This window comes from Varanus komodoensis, unplaced genomic scaffold (genome assembly GCF_004798865.1).
Source record: "Varanus komodoensis strain SLA01 unplaced genomic scaffold, ASM479886v1 scaffold7_1, whole genome shotgun sequence".
NCBI lineage: Eukaryota > Metazoa > Chordata > Lepidosauria > Squamata > Varanidae > Varanus > Varanus komodoensis.
The window spans coordinates 12,197,190-12,213,838 of NW_025336479.1; the positions used below are offsets into that span (position 1 = coordinate 12,197,190).

General features: G+C 45.0%; 1 protein-coding gene across 6 annotated transcripts; it reads left to right on the plus strand.

Annotated features, from left to right (window-relative positions):
* The first annotated feature begins 1,445 nt into the window (after positions 1-1,445).
* LOC123035530 (volume-regulated anion channel subunit LRRC8E-like) lies at positions 1,446-16,402 on the plus strand. 6 transcript variants are annotated; one of them, XM_044453846.1, is made up of 3 exons: positions 1,446-1,507; positions 12,177-12,319; positions 13,780-16,402. In XM_044453846.1, the coding sequence occupies exons 2-3, from the start codon at positions 12,182-12,184 to the stop codon at positions 16,024-16,026; spliced, it is 2,385 nt and encodes a 794-aa protein (XP_044309781.1). In that variant the 5' UTR covers positions 1,446-1,507; positions 12,177-12,181; the 3' UTR covers positions 16,027-16,402. The 6 variants fall into 6 exon arrangements, with proteins under 6 accessions (XP_044309781.1, XP_044309785.1, XP_044309784.1 ...); XM_044453850.1 differs by having other exon boundaries at positions 1,447-1,507; positions 12,181-12,319; XM_044453849.1 differs by lacking the exon at positions 1,446-1,507 and adding an exon at positions 1,958-2,024.
* Positions 16,403-16,649: the final 247 nt, after the last annotated feature.

The following is a 16,649-nucleotide window of genomic DNA, read 5'->3' on the forward strand; positions in this document are numbered from 1 at the left end:
ATGGTATGAGTCAACCACCATAGGCCAAAATATCACAGAAATCTGCTAGTTAATCTGAACTCACCACAGATGCAATACTTCTGCATGGAAACTGTTTGCTTAACATTTGTGGTCACATGTTTGAGGACAAGTTATCCAACAATGAGAACTTGGGCAGCACATATTCTTGTGTCTGGGACTGGGACTCAGACGATCTGGGTTCGAGTCCCCACTCAGCCATGGAGCCAACTGGGTGACTTTGGGCCAGTCACAGACTCTCAGCCCAACCTACCTCACAGGGTTGTTGTTGTGGGGATAAGATAGAGGAGGAGGATGGTGTAAGCTGCCTTGAGTCCTTTGAGGAAAAAGGCAGGATATAAATCGAAAAATAAATAAATAAATCCAACACATTTACTCCAAAGGAAGAAGTCTTGCTATGTTTAGTGGTGCTGCCTCCCTAACAGACATGTTTAGGGCTGCAGCCTATGGAAGGTTTCAGATAAATAGCTATGCAGCCATGGCAGATGGTGACCATTCCGCCAAATGGTCTGAAGGACAATGGTAGCACAACTGCTTTGCATGGCAGAAGGTCCAAGGTTCCATCCCCAGCATCTCCAGGTAGGGCTATGGAAAAAACCCTGCCTACAACCCAGGAGAGCCGATCTTGCCAGCCGCTGCGGACCCTACTGAGCTAGAGGGCCCAAGGCCTGCCTACCTGTCAGGCAGCTTCCAGAGTTGAAAATGCCCTTGGCAGGTCACAACCAATGAGCCACGTGTGGTTGGGATGTCACTGCACTGTGGGATGGGACAGAAGATGGGGAGGAAGCGGTCTCTTTTCTGACCCCCTTCCCGGCAGCATTTCAACATTATCTATACAAAATGATCATCCCATCATCACCATTTTTGGTAATTATCATGGTAGCTGCAGTAGAAATCGTTTTTAATAGTGTACATGAATGTAATTTCTAAAATATTGATATGTGAACCTCTGAGAGATTTAATGACATCAAGCGGCATCTAAATTTTACAAGCACCTCTTCGCCGCGGCTCATTCACGGGCTGGGGCCTAGGACGCGGCACGCTCCCGCCTTTTCTGCTTTATGGGCGGGCTGCAGGCGCTCTCCCGGCGACCGAAGGAAGCCCCGCCAGCCCGAGCAGGGCCGGGACTGGCAGCTCTCCAGGGGGTGGTTCCCGGTCTTCGGGCAGTTCTTCCTTGAGCTGCGCGGGCCGTCGGGGCGGATTCCTCTCGGTGCCCGCTCGGCGGCAGCGCCCAGCGTCGGGTCTCCTCCCTTCGCAGAGGCTGCTCGGGGCGATGGGGAGGAAGGCGGGAACGAGCGCCAGGCGTCTGGGGAGGGAGAGACTCTTCGCTGGAGGCGGGCACGTGGGAGACTCGTACGGGGCGACACCGCCGCCGGGCAAGCCAGCAAGGGGGGGCGCCGCTGGGCGCAGGAGGCTGAAGCAGGAGAGTCGGATCAGGTGCCTCCATTCCGGCCAGGGCAGGAAACGCGAGTCCATCAGCTCCGGGCAGGCAAGTGGCCGCCTGGGGAAAAGATCAGATCGGGGGAGCAGGGACCATCTGCCTCCGTATGTGTGGGGGGCCGATTCTGGACAGCGACTGAAGACGGATCCTAGTTTCTCCAAAAGAGAAGGAACCGACCCGTCTGGTTTTAAAACCAGACGCGTCGGTTCCTCCTCGAAAAGCTGCAGCGGGGAGGAGGAAGGCAGGATAGATTCGGACGCGGTGGCTGGCCTGAACCGGCGTGTTGATTTTGAAGCAGCCGTTCTGCCCCACCTGCTCTCCCCTGCTGCTTTGGGACTGCTGGTTCGGCTCGTTTAGTCCTGGCCTCTTCAGGCATCTCCGCGCGGTAAGAGGAAAGCGGTGGGGGGCGGAAGGAAGTCTACTTGCCCTCCCGTATCTCACGCCCCCAAAGTGCGGGCGAGCTCTCCACATGGCGGTGCATAGCCTCCGGGAAAACGGAGCGCCCTCCTCCCACCATTCAAAAGACACCCAGAGGCTCTGTCTAGGCGGTGGGTGTCTCGTGAAGGTGAGTTTTGCTTTTCGTGCAAGGTGATCCCGGTGACTCTGTCTGAAGTAGACGAGCCTTTTGCAAGGGGGACGGACTGAGAACATGGGAGTCTCTGCAGATCATGGACGTCTCTAAAACCGGGCCGGCCTTCTCCAACCTAGCGCCCTCCAGACGGGCTTCAACGACCGGCAGACTCAGAAGCATGGCCAGTGATCCTGGGAGTTGTCGTCCAACACTTTCGGGCTGCACCAGGTTGGAGAAGGCTGGGTTGGGGTGAAGAGATTCCCTCCACTCCCGCTGTTACCGTTGCTGGAGAAAGGGCTCTCAGTCGGGTTTAGTTTCCTTGGGCCTGCGCAGAGCCAAGTCCCATTGCCTTATTCCTAGGTAGACAAGAGTTTTCCGCCTGGACTCTGGAAATCTTTTTCGCCCGCTCCCCCTTGCGTCTGGCTGTGGAGCACACCTGTGCAAACCTCAAAGGGGCCCTGTCATACAACTTCGTATGAACCATGGATGGAAAACAGGTTTGGCAAGCCTTGGTATAAGGTGGCACAACCATTGCTGAGGGCATGGGATTGAGGCCAGCAGGTTTCCAGGCAGCAAGGTGCATGTCAGGGCATCCAGGGTGTTCTCAGGTTGTGTCTGTGTTTTTTAAGTTCTGGGAGGGGAATGGAGTCCAATAAAAAGTAGCTGGAGTGTGTAGATTTCAGTCAGTGACATCATGCACGGACCTCCCCCAGATACTACTCACAGAGAAAGCTTGTGCTGAACAGTATCCTGGGATTTAGTTTTGAGATCTCATGTGTATGCCAATCCAGAGTGAGTTGCAGAGAAAATTTTAGCACAGGGTGGGCAACTCTTGGCTCCCCAGATAATTTGGCCTACAACTCCAGTCAGCCTTAGCCAGCATAACCAATGGTAAAGAAGCATAGAAATTGGAAGCCAGATCTGCAGGAAGTCCATAAGTTGGCCACCAAATAACACCTTAGAATAGTCAAAACCAAATACTTGCAAGAGTTCTCCAGTCCTTCTTTTTCTCATAAATGTGTATATATTATAATCTTGCAGGCATGGGGAGAACATAAGAAACTAGGGGATGTTGAACCTAGCCTCACCAAAGTGTTACTGTGTGAAAAAGAGAGAATTTTAGCCCAGTCTCCAGGGTCTACTGAGAAATCAAAATCCAATAACTATTGGTTTGCTTTCTCTCTGCTCAGCAGCTATGTGTCCCTACATGTTTGGGAGTGGAGGGTGGTGGGAGGGAAAATTAGCCAATAAATAAAGAGATAAGCAGCGATAAATAACTGAGGAAGAAAGGTGGGCAGCAGCTCCTGTTTCCTTGTGTATTTGCTTACCTGCATTTTCTGCCTATTCCTGGCTGAGGTTTTGGAATTCTCAGCTAACAGAACTTGTAGACAGATTGTTGCTTCTCACACGATAAATATAATATGTAGCCAGGTTGAGGGGCACATAGAATCAAAGAATAGTAGAGTTTAAAGGGGCTAGAAGGCCATCAGGTCCAAACCCCTGCTATTGCAGGACACTAACTTACACCATCCCACTCAGATGACTGCCCAGACACTTTTTGAATGCCTCTAGTGAGGGAGAGCTGACAAGTTCCCCAGGTAATAGGTTCTCTTGTCGTACTGCTCTGACAGTAAGAAAATTCTTCCTGGTGTTTAGTCTAAATTTGGTTTCTTTTAACTTAAGTCCTTTAGTCTGTGTCTTGCACTCTAGAATGGATGAGAAGGATTCTTGTCCTTCCTCTTTGTGACAGCCTTTCAGGTACTTGTAGGGTGCTGTCATAAAACCCCTCGACCTTCTCTTCTTGAGGATAAACATGCCCAGTTCTCTCAATCTTTCCTCATAGGGCTTTACTTTCAGTCCCTGAAACATCCTTGTTACCCTCTTCCAAACTCTTTCTAGCTTTTCTGCATCTTTTAAAAACTTAGTACTATAGGTGAGGTCTGATTAGTGCCGAGTGTAGGGGAACTAGTACTCCACATGGTTTGGAAGTAATAATTCTGTTACTGCAGCCCAAAATAGTGTTTGTCCTTTTTGCAGCTGCATCACAGTGTTGGCTCATATTTAGCTTGTGATCTACAACAACCCCAAGGTCCTTCTTCTTTGCAGTATTGTTGAGCCAAGTATTTCCCATGGTGTAGCAATGCATTTGGTTTCTTGTTTCAAAGTGGAGGAATTGGCATTTGTCCCTGCTGAATTTCATTCTGTTGTTCTCTGCCCAGTGATCTAACCTATCAAGATCACCCTGTATCTTACCTCTGTCTTCCAGGGTATTTGTTGTTGCACCAAGCTTTGTGTTATCTACAAATTTAATTATCTTTCCTTGTAGTTCCTCATCTAGATCATTAATAAACATGTTGAAGAGTACTGGTCCCAGGAGAGAACCCTGCGATACAGCACTTGTCACTTCTCCCCAGTTTGAGAATGTGCCACTGATGAGCACTCTTTGAGTCTGATTTTGCAGCCAATTGTGGATCCAGCTAATGGTTGCACTATCGAGCCCACTTTTTGCTAGTTTGGTAATCAGGATGTCATGGGGCATTTTTTCAAAGGCTTTGCTAAAGTCTAGATAGATCATGTCCAAGGCATTTCCTCAGTCCATTTGGGAGGTTGCCCAGTCAAAAAATGAAATAAGAGTCACACAGCTGCATATCTTGGAACCATGCACTCACAGGTTTATCTACTCCTTTCCATTTTATTATCTTCTTCTTACAAATGTACACTACCCAATAACCTTTGCTTCCATTTCAAAGGCAGAACTGCCTGGGTGAGTTTAATATAGAATATATTTATTCTGCAGCGAAGAGCAGTGAGCTAGCAGGTCTAAGTGGCCTGCAGAGCTGGTCTGGCACCACACACCATCAGTCAGAGTGCGTCTTAATTTATCCTCATCCTCTGAGCACATGCAGCCACTCGTGGAATTCATAGTGTTGCCAGTGTGCATATGCCAGTGTCTTTCAAATGTATATACCTGTTATTATAAGGCGGTTACATGATGAGGAAAGGAAGGAAGAGGCCTGCTAGGAAGTTAATGGATTTTAGTGGCCAGAAGATGAGCAACAGATTGGGATAGAAGCTTGTCCTCCACCTTCTGGGAGAGGAATGGGGAAAGGGGAAACTGAAATGGACAATGGGATTCTGGGTTTCCTACATGGCATTAGCAAGTTAAGAACAAAAACATCTTGGTGTTTAAATCCTGTTTTTCCCTTATATTGGAAAATGTAAAGGGGGAAGTGGGCAGAAGGTAGAATGAGATTGAAATTGCAGTAGATCTTCCAAGGGTTTCTGATTCCCAGTGGTTTTAAAATTGATTGTAACACTGAAAGTTCAAAAGCCCCTTAACATCATATGCAGACTCACGGGAAGGATGTGCATTAGGTAACCGTCTCCACCCTTTTGGCCACTGTTTTTCATCTGGTTCTGTGTCCTTAGTCATTGTTTTGTCTCATGTTGGGCAAACCTGGAGTTCTATTTTAAAACAAAAAATAGCAGCAACGTTAACAAAGTGGATGTCTGCCTACTCCTAATTTAGAGAAGAAAAACTGGTAATCAAGATACATGGAAATTATTTTTATTTATTTGATTTGTGTTTCCGTGAAGAGAAATGGGACTCAAGGCAACTATTCGAAGAACTCTTAACATGAAAAATTGCAACACAGATATTTAAAATATGCAAGTCCGATCAAGAGCTGGATTATCCTAGTTGTTGAAATAACCCAATGTTCCCCCCCACCACCACCACCCTTCTTTCCTGGCTGCTCCTGGTAATTTGTGAAAATATTTATTTGGCTGGTTTGGTGCTCACAGGAACCACAGTGTTCTACAGACAGTGACTATTCCAGTCATTCAGACTTGTACTTATGCAACAACCCACAGAAGGTTATATGGCAACTCTTAGCAAAACAACAGGAATTCATTCCTTTGGAGAACAACAGTAGTGATCTATGGTCAGGGGGTGTTCCGGGCTGGACCTTGAGCTCTCCCTACTAACCCACTTACCAGTATGTGTTAAAGATATTGCAGTTATTCATTGCACTAATACTCAAGGATTTTTTAAAGTAAATTGTGCCCAGGATCTTCTTGTGAGATCACTAAGCGCCAAGGAGACAAACTAATTCTTGACAGGCAAGGAAGGACGATGGGGAAACTTGAATAACAAGAGAGAAATGCGCAAAGCTATTGCTATCGGCAATGGGCTGCAGGATTCAAGTCATGATAGCCCCAGTCCTTGTGTGTTCTCTCCATCACCTATGGCCATAAGTGGGCCCCTCTGTTCGTGGAACGAAGTGTATCCAATAGTGCAGAAGTTTGATGTTTCTGTGGCTGATGCTGCACAGGGGTTGCTCTGCTGCTGCCCCACCCACTTCTGATCGCATGGGCATCTGTTCCATGTGTGTATGCGGAATGTCTGGAAGTGCCTGAGCAAACCTGACTTTGCTGTGGTTCTCAGCCACCCTGCCCAATCTAACAGATTCCTCCAGGTCTATTGCCATAGCTGTCTCTGTCAAACAGTGAATGCCATCACCAGGAATACACTGGTTGTTGACTTGGCAGGGTCAAAGCATCTAAGGAAAGCCAGATTACTGTATTTCAGCACCCTTTAAATTATGTAGTATTAGGCATCTTCTTTAAGATCTCAGTTTGAATCCAAGGCAAACCATTCAACAGCACAGTAGTCCAAGTCTATGCCCCAACCACTGGTGCTGAAGGGGCTGAAGTTGACCAGTTCTACGAAGACCTACAACACCTTCTAGAACTAACACCAAAAAATGGTGTCCTTGTCACTATGGGGGATTGGAATGCTAAAGTAGGAAGTCAAAAGATAACCAGAATAACAGGCAAGTTTGGCCTTGGTGTACAAAATGAAGCAGGGCAAAGGCTAACAAAGTTTTGTCAAGATAACATGCTGATCATAGCAAACACTTTTTTCCAACAACCCAAGAGACGACTCTACACATGGACATCACCTGATGACCAACACCAATATCAGATTATGTGTTTTGCAACCAAAGATGGAGAAGCTCTGTACAGTCAGTAAAAACAAGACCTAGAACTGACTGTGGCTCATGAGCTTCTTATTGCTCTTCTTCATGAGCTTCTTATTGCAAAATTCAGGCTTAAATTGAAGAATGTAGGGAAAACCACTAGGCAACTCAGGTATAACCTAAATCAATTTCCTTATGAATATACAGTGGAGGTGGTGAATAGATTAAGGAAACAGATCTGGTAGACAGAGTTCCTAAAGAACTATGGACAGAGGTTTGTAACATTGTGCAGGAGGTAGCAACTAAAACCATCCCAAAGATAAATAAATGCAAGAAAGCAAAGTGGTTATCTGAGGATGCTTTAGAAATAGGGAGGAAAGCAGGGAAATGAAAGGCAAGGAAGAAAGGAGAAGATATACCCAGTTGAATGCGGAATTGCAAAGAACAGCTAGAAGAGATAAGAAGGCCTTCTTAAATGAACAGTGCAAAGAAATAGAGGAAAACAATAGAATTGGAAAGACTAGAGATTTCTTCAAGAAAATTGGAGATATAAAGTAACCTTTCATGCAAGGATGGACATGATAAAGGACAAAAATGGCAGGGATCTAACAGAGGCAGAAAAGATTAAGAAGAGGTAGCAAGATTACACAGAAGAACTATACAAGAAAGATCTTAATGTCTCTGATAACCACAGCTGACCTCAATCCAGGCATCCTGGAGTGTGAAGTCAAATGGGCTTTAGTAAGCCTTTGCAACAACAAAGCTAGTGGAGGCGACAGTATTCCAGCTGAGCTACTCAAAATCCTAAAAGACATGCAGTTAAAGTGCTACACTAAATATGCCAGCAATTTTGGAAAACTCAACAGTGGCCACAGGACTGGAAAAGGTCAGTTTACACTCCAATCCCAACGAAGGGCAATGCCGAAGAATGTTTATACTACCATACAGTTGCACTCATATCACACGCTAACAAGGTTGTGCTCAAAATCCTACAAGCTAGGCTCCAGCAGTATGTGGACCGAGAACTACCAGAAGTACAAGCTGGGTTTTGAAGAGGCAGAGGAACCAGAGATCAAATTGCCAACATTCGCTGGATTATGGAGACAGCTAGGGAGTTCCAGAGAAACATCTACTTTATTGACTATGCTAAAGCCTTTGATTGTGTGGATCATAGTAAATTGTGGAAAGTTCTGAAGGAGATAGGAATACCAAACTATTTTACTTGTCTCCTGAGAAACCTGTATGTGGGTCAAGAAGCAACAGTTAGAACTGGACATGGAACAATTGATTGGTTCAAAATTGGGGAAGGAGTCTAGCAAGGCTATATATTGTCAGCCTGCTCATTTAACTTATATGCCGAGCACATCATGTGAAAGGCCAGGCTAAATGAATCACAAGTTGGAATTAAGATTGCCAGGAGAAATATCAACAACCTCAGATATGCAGATGATACTACTCTAATGGCAGAAAGTGAAGAGGAACTAAAGAGCCTCTTGATGTGGGTGAAAGAGGAGAGTGCAAAAGCTGGCTTGAAACTCAACATTAAGAAAACTAAGACCATGGCATCCAGTCCTATCACTTCCTGACAAATAGAAGGGGAAGAAATGGAAGTAGTGACCGATTTTATTTTCTTGGGCTCCAAGATCACTGCAGATGGTGACTACAGCCAAGAAATTAAAAGATGCTTGCTCCTTGGGAGGAAAGCTATGGCAAATCTAGAGAGCATACTAAAAAGCAGAGACTTCACCTTGCTGACAAAAGTTCATATAATAAATGAGTTGTAATGAGTTGTAATTTAACTCATGCATTAATGAGTTGTAATGCATGGCTGTGAAAGTTGAACTATAAGGAAGACCGAGCACCAAAGAATTGACGCTTTTGAGTTGTGTTGGACAAGACACCTGAGAGTCCTTTGAACTGCAAAGAGATCAAATCAATCAATCCTAAAGGAAATCAACCCTGACTGTTCTCTAGAAGGACAGATACTGAAGCTGAAGCTCAGATCGTTTGGTGACCTAATGAAGGACTCATTGGAAAAGACCCTGATGCTGGGAATTCTTGACAGCAAAAGGAGAAGGGGACAGCAGAGGTTGAGGTGGCTGGATGGAGTCAGCGGTGTGGTGGGCATGGGGCTGGGTGGGCTCCGGGAGGCAGTGGAGGACAGGGGAGCCTGGCCTGCTGTGGTCCCTGGGGATGTGGAAGGTCGGGCACAACTTTGCAACTGAACAAGACAAGACATGCATCTCTTTTAGAATAAGGAAATGTGGGCATGGGGTGAGTGTAAACCAACCTTACCTGGTGCCTTCCAGAAGTGTTTGACTACTTCTCCCATAATTCTTAGAGAGGTTAGATGGGCACTGGGGTCCAAGTTGGGGAAGGCTGGTCTAGAGAGAAGCATTCCTGGTTAGCCTAAACCCTGGACAAAAAAGTCCCTTATACTGCACACAGTTGAGTATGCTACATTTTTGGCAGGAAATAACACCTAAATTGTGTGATCATCTCTGAAATGTGTTATTTAGCTGTTTCTACATTTGCTGCAAAGCTGGGATGGTGTTGGGAAGTCAGAGCCATCAACACGCAGTATGTATCTTTGGTGAAGCCAAAATGCAAAATGTAGGGACCAAATTCCGTGGCTGTTAAATCTGCTTCCATGCTGCTCTCTGCTACTTTAAATGATATGGTGGTGTTCCTTTCACACTCTTCTCCAAGTTAAATTGAATGATTGTGTGTGTGTGAACAGAATGTAGCTCATGAAAAGCCGGTGTTGAGGGACATCAGACTATCTAAAGGGAGGCGAAAAAAGACCATACTCTGTGATAACTCCTGAAGAAGCTTCCCCTGGCTAAGTTGATGCTGAACTTGAAGACAGACTTCATACACTCACCCCCATGGTTACCTTTAGTATGTCCTTGCTGTTTGGTAGTGGGAATGTAGCTACTATAGCAACCGGAATCCCAAAGACCATTCAGTTCTGTGGTGGCATAGTGTATGCTCTGCTGTTTTGGAAGCCCTGCAGAAGGCAACATCCAAAGCTCAGATATACATGTAAACGTTCGATTCAGACGCACTGCCTTCCCATCCTACACCAAAAGGAAGGGGAGGAGGGGACTTGACACAAGCAAAAGCCAGCAAGAACACTCCCATCTATTTTAGCCCATCCAATGAGTAGATTTCCGGCTGGTGGTATAAGGAAGCCAGATGAACCTTCAGCATGGCTACTTTATTTGGGTGAGTGAGCAGTTCTTAACTTATCAGAAAAAGAAGGTGTGAACATGCACACAGTCCTGGGAAAATCTTGTATAGGAGGCAATGTCAGTGGTAGTTCTATGGCACCATTTTCACAGAAAGAACTGATCTTATTCCTTCCATGTGACTCTTGTCAGTGTTAAGATCTTAAGATCATCTTCTTCTCGGCATGTGGTGATGAAGGCTGTCTGTGGTCCTGAAGGTCAAGCAGTTGAGAAGACAATGGGACTGGTTGCTGTGATGTCTCTTGTTCAAGGCCCAGCACGAGGCCTTGCAAAGTGCCTGCCCTAAAACAGGCTATCATGGCCCACTGATGTGTGCCTGGAACTAACTGCCTCATTGATACTGACAAGCAACTTCAGATCAAGAGACATTTATCAGACATTTATTTTTCTATCTAGCAGCCCCAGATTTAGAAAATGGGTAGATTTTTTCTTTTATATATTGAAATACATTAGGCAAACATGAGTGAGAAATGGCAGTTTCTTCTTGTCAATTAAAAATGACAGTGTACTATTAACAACAAGGAGTCTTGTGATACCTTAAAGGTGAGTGACTTTATTCTGGCACAAGCTTTTGTGGACACTGTCAGCTTTGTCAGACGCATCTGATGAAATGGATAGTTTCCATAAAAGCTTATGCCAGAATCAATGCCTTAGTCTTAAAGGTGCCACAAAACTCCTTTGTTGTTTTTGTTGTAACAGATTAACATGGCTTTGCCTCTGGAAATTGTTACCATGCAACGTTTTTGTGTACCAGCCAGGCCTCTGCCCTGCTGCACCTGAGAAACATTTCCATTTCAGTGCTGGTTATGGCAGCTTTATATAAAATGCTTTCCTCTTGATATGCTCCTTCACTGCCAGATGAGAGACCTGGCCCATGAGAGAGTCAACTGGACAGGATAACCATGCAAGAGATCCTTATTGCCAAAGCTAAGAAGTGGCTGCATCGGATGGCCTAGCTATGTCTAGTGCAGCTTTGCTTTTATGCCAGGTGTCAACACTGGATCTGAAATGTATTTAGGGCAGGTGCTGATGTCACGGCTACCTCCCTCTTTGTGTGTGCCTATTCTAGTAGCCTTGATTTCCCAGAGCGACCTTCTTCGAAGGGATGGAGCAGTGGGAACAGGAGAGAAGCACATACACTGGTCACCTAGGATGCACAAGAATGAGGAGAGATAAGCCACGAGCTATTATCAGCTTAAAACTGGTGTGCTTTACAGTGCAAGACCACCTAGACAAAAGGTTTTTGTTTTTTTTTTAAACTATCTTAATGCAATATAAAAATACATCAATAGCAACAAAAAATAAAAAGGGAAAAGACTTGCAATACAAATAAATTGAATCATATAAATTGATCAATCAAAGCAATTAATATTTAAATTATATAATACTGAACACAGAAGGTGCATCCCCACACCAGGACTTCTGATTATATGATAATTATATCTATATATGCCCTCTTCTTTGTTCCTTTCTCATCCAAAATTGCATTGAATCATACAAAGGTTTAATACCCTTCCCTTCTGTTAATATGTATTCAATAAACAACCCACAAATGTCATAAAAATTATTCTTATTTGTCAACCCTTTTTTCACCTTAATGCTACAATGTTAACTAGTTATTAAAAGCTATATTCCAAACGTCCTTATACCATTCACTTAACTGGAAGTCACATTTTTCTTTCCAGTTCTTTGCTATTATTAATCTCACAGCAGATGATAAATTTGTTATTAATTCTTTAATATTCCATATCCAATTCCTTTCATGAAATAGTGACAATAATGTAATTCCAGGGTCTGCTTCAATATCTAAATTTAGTATTTTGCTAATTTTCCACTTTCCAAAATCTCGTAATATTTTTACATTCCCACCACAGAAACTATTCTAATCTCTCACCTTCACTGTTGTTTGACAGACAGTATGATCCCAGTAGCCGAATTCAAGCACTTCACAGACCAGCAGCCTGCTTTCAAGGTTCTCAAGCCATGGTGGGATGTCTTGGCTGAGTACATCACCATAGCCATGCTGATGATAGGCGTTTTTGGCTGCACTCTGCAAGTAAGTATGGGGGAGCCTATGCAGCAGCTAAATAGAATCACCGTGTCATGGGGACTGGGGGAGACATTGCACTGGCTGCTGCAGAAGTTGGGGACATTCTGGGCAGGTGTGGAAAAAACAGATGGCTAGAGACAGTCAAGTTCTTGAGTGTGTGGATTCTCTACATCCGACTTCTTAGGAGACAGAGGATGTCACCTGGAGGTGGCATTGTACAGGTTCATCAGCTTAGCTGGGAAGAGCCTGGTCTCCTTCACTGAAATACCTGGTGGGCCTCTTTTCTCCTGGCTGATAGAAGCCTTTACCACCTGAAAATGAGAGGCTATGCCATGAGGAGAGTATTCTGGATCGGTGCAACACTGCGGGGAGGAAAGTATGGGAGGCAGAATTCTTAAATTTTATTTTTTATTCTAAGAAGGGTATGAGGTATTGGGGGCGGTATAGAGCAGGAGGGAAATGGAGATCTCCTGTGTCAGTCTGGATCACAATCTGCAGTCTGCTTAGTGACTTACTCCAAAGAAGCCTACAGAGGGTTGGAGATTGGCATGACTGTTGGTAAGATCCACCCAGTCTACAACTGAATATTAAAATGTAGCTGCACAGCTTTGATAGCACAGGAAGTACAGGCATAGGAGTAATGAATCTAGGCATAATTCTACAGGGGCACAGCCCAAGCTACTGAAAGTCCATTAGTATAGAGAAGGCTAGCTTACCAGTTAGTGTGATGTAGGCTTGTTTGGGCTGTAAGTGCAGTATAATGAAAGCATAACAATGGACTACTCCAGTTGGACGGGGTGGTGGTGCTCTATTTAAAAAATATATATTTGCATGTAGAAAGAATAAGTCCTGGGTACCTGAAGGAGTGCCTTCTTTCTTATGTGCCCTCCCACCCCTTGAGATCTGAGGTGGAGGTCCTGCTCCGGGAGCCCTCCTTGAAGGAGATCAGGAGGGTGGCTATCTCTGCAGTGGCACCCGGTCTATGGAATAACGCTCCCCTAAGAGGTTTGCATGGCACCAACACTTTATTCTTTTTGGTGTCAGGTGAAAACATTTTCCCATTATTTTAATGTTTAGTTGGTTTTAACTGGGGTTTTATCTTGACTTAATGGATGCTGCACTTGTTTTGTTTTGTTGTTTTATTTTATTTGTCTCTTATTGTAAGCTGTCCCAAGACGTCAGTGGTGGATGGGGTACAAAAGTTTTAAATAAAATAAAATAAAATAAAATAAAATAAGTATCTACTGCAACAGAAAGAGAAATTCTAGCCCAGCCCACTCCCTCTGTGTAATTCCACCTGCAGTGAGTTTTTAAAAAATATATTTTCAAAAATGGGATTCTCCCACCTGCAGCTTGAAGTGGTAAATTCCACTGAAGCACTTCAGGGCTCTACCAGTTTATTGTGCTCTACTGGTCTCTGTGATATCTCATGTTCCTCTCTTTTCTTCTTCTGCCTAACATGATAGGTGCTACAAGATAAGATTATTTGCCTTCCCAGTCATGTTCCCAATGGTACAGCCTTCACTGATGTAAGTTGTGAAGATTTCACAAAGAAGAGGATCAGTGCTTCTGAGCCCATCACACCCTCTGCCTACCGGGAGATGCATGGATTAAAGAACAACTTAGACCTCCAACAGTACAGCTACATCAATCAAATGTGCTATGAGACAGCCCTCCACTGGTATGCCAAGTACTTCCCCTACCTGGTTATCATCCACACCCTCATTTTCATGGTGTGCGCCTCTTTCTGGTTCAAATATCCAGGGACCAGCTCCAAGATCGAACATTTTATTGCCATCTTGAGCAAGTGCTTTGACTCACCCTGGACTACTCGAGCTATCTCAGAAGTCTCTGTGGAGGAGAATGGAAGCTCAGAGAAGGCAGATCGGAGAAGGAAAAGCAGTGCTGCCACTGAGTTGATGCAGCTTTCCTCCTCGGGGGGATCAGTGACGGAGAAGAAGGTGGCAGAGTCTTCCTCCATTAGCCTGCTGGACAAAAAGGAAGGTGAACAGGCCAAGGCTCTCTTTGAAAAGGTGAAGAAGTTCCGGCTCCATGTAGAAAAAGGAGACATCCTTTACACCATGTACATCCGTCAAACTGTTCTTAAAGTCTGCAAGTTTCTAATAATTACTGTTTACAATGCAGTCCTGGTGCCTAATATCAGCTTCATAGTGCCATGCAGCATCAAGATGGAGGACATGACCGGGTATGACCATTTCTGTTGCAATCACACCAAAGCCCATCTCTTTTCTAAGCTGGCCATCTGCTACATCTGCTTTCTTGGCATATATGGCATGACCTGTCTCTACACTCTTTACTGGCTTTTCCACAGGCCACTCAAAGAGTACTCCTTTAACTTTGCACGCAAGGAGACAGGCATCAGCGACATCCCAGATGTCAAGAATGACTTTGCTTTCATGCTGCACCTCATTGACCAGTATGATTCCCTCTACTCCAAGCGCTTTGCTGTATTCCTCTCCGAGGTCAGTGAGTTCAAGCTCAAGCAGCTGAACCTCAGTCATGAATGGACAGTGGATAAACTGCGGCAGAAGCTGCAGAAGAACTCTCATGGCCGGCTGGAACTCCATCTGTTCATGCTACCTGGATTGCCTGATACCATCTTTGAGCTGACTGAGGTAGAGGCCTTGAAGCTGGAGCTTCTGAAAGATGTTACTTTTCCAGCCTCTGTCACTCAGTTGGTCAATCTCCAAGAGCTAGCACTGATCAACTGCCCTGCTAAGTTGTCCTTTACTTCTCTTATGTTCTTCCGTGAACACCTCAAGGTGGTGTTTGTGAAGTTTGATGATATAAAAGATATACCTGTATGGACCTACAACTTGAGAGGCTTAGAAGAGCTTCACATCTTGGGACATTTCAACCCAGAGATGGGCCGGGCAGGAACTCTGGAATGCCTGCGTGAGCTCAAGAACCTGAAGGTCCTGTCTCTTCATAGCAATATCTCCAAGTTGCCACCCAGTGTGGCTGACCTTGCTGCTCATCTGCAAAAGCTTAGGATTCACAATGATGGGACTAAGCTGATGACCCTCAACAACCTCAAGAAGCTCTTCTCAGTGCAAGAAGTGAAGCTGATCAACTGTAACCTAGAGCGTATCCCGCACGCTGTCTTCAGCCTGGTGAACCTCCAGGAGCTGGACCTGCGGGATAACCAGCTGAATACCATTGAGGAGGTCATCAGCTTCCAACACTGCCGCAAGTTAGTATGCCTCAAACTTTGGTATAACCATATTGCCAGCATTCCTGAACACATCCGCAAGCTCAAGTCCTTGGAGCAACTTGACCTCAGCCATAACCGCATTGAGGCCCTCCCTTCCCAACTGTTCTTGTGCACTAAGCTGACCTATTTGGACCTTTCTCACAATAACATCCAGGTTGTACCTCCTGGGATGGGAGTCCTACAAAACCTGCAGTATTTTGCCATTTCTCACAATTCCATTGAGGCACTGCCAAATGAAATCTTCTTCTGTAAGAAACTCAGGATCCTCAAAGCAGGAAACAACAAATTGCGCCGCCTCTCTGATCGTGTGTCCTGGCTGCCTTTGCTCTCCAGGCTAGAATTGAAAGGGAACCAGCTTGAGGCCTTGCCCCTGGAGATAGGCCAATGCAAACTCCTCAAGCACAGTGGCCTGGTGGTAGAAAGCAACCTTTATGAAGCATTGCCTTCAGAGGTGAGGGAGAAAATGGAGGAGGAATAATGAGAAGAATGACAGTGGAGATAGGGGGCCCTACAAGTGTTGGCTGCACAGACGTGGCACCTGTAGCAAGCTAGCTGAAACGGGATATATCTTGGAAACTTTCCTGCTATTTTTCTCCATGCCATTATGGGGTAGAGCTCCTAAGGCAAGCAAATGTCCAACTCCAGTTGGAACCAGGGAGGAAATGGAAGACTTTCACCCTATAAGGGGTACAGAGTAGGAACTGAAAGCTTCGGCATACAAGTGGAACAAGGACACAAAAAACAATGCTTTAAAAAACAAACCAACCAAACATACTTTTCAAAATGGATAAGTAGTAATTATTTGTATGAAAGAAACAGCTGCACCAAATTGTCATTACAGTTATTTTTATACATGCGTGTGTCCTTGTGTATATTTTTGAAACATTCTGGGCTTTGTGAGACTGTTTCATACAAATGAATTAATGTGTCCTGTTCTCCTCACACCTCTGCCCAAATTCCTGGACTTAACTAAAACTCATTCTTTGCAGTGTCCTATAGTTTTGTGAGAGAGAGAACGAGAGGTAGCCTTATGGAAAGGCAAGCACCTAGTTCTGTGCACTGTGACTTCTTTGCTATGAGAAGTGTTGAGTCCCTCCGGGT

Excerpts from the sequence above, each read along its gene's own strand:
- LOC123035530 (XM_044453845.1), top strand. The coding sequence starts at position 2,506 with ATGAACCATGGATGGAAAACAG. Across the intron at positions 2,528-12,176 it reads GAACCATGGATGGAAAACAG|ACAGTATGATCCCAGTAGCC; the intron begins GTTTGGCAAGCC and ends GTTGTTTGACAG. Across the intron at positions 12,320-13,779 it reads TTTTTGGCTGCACTCTGCAA|GTGCTACAAGATAAGATTAT; the intron begins GTAAGTATGGGG and ends CTAACATGATAG.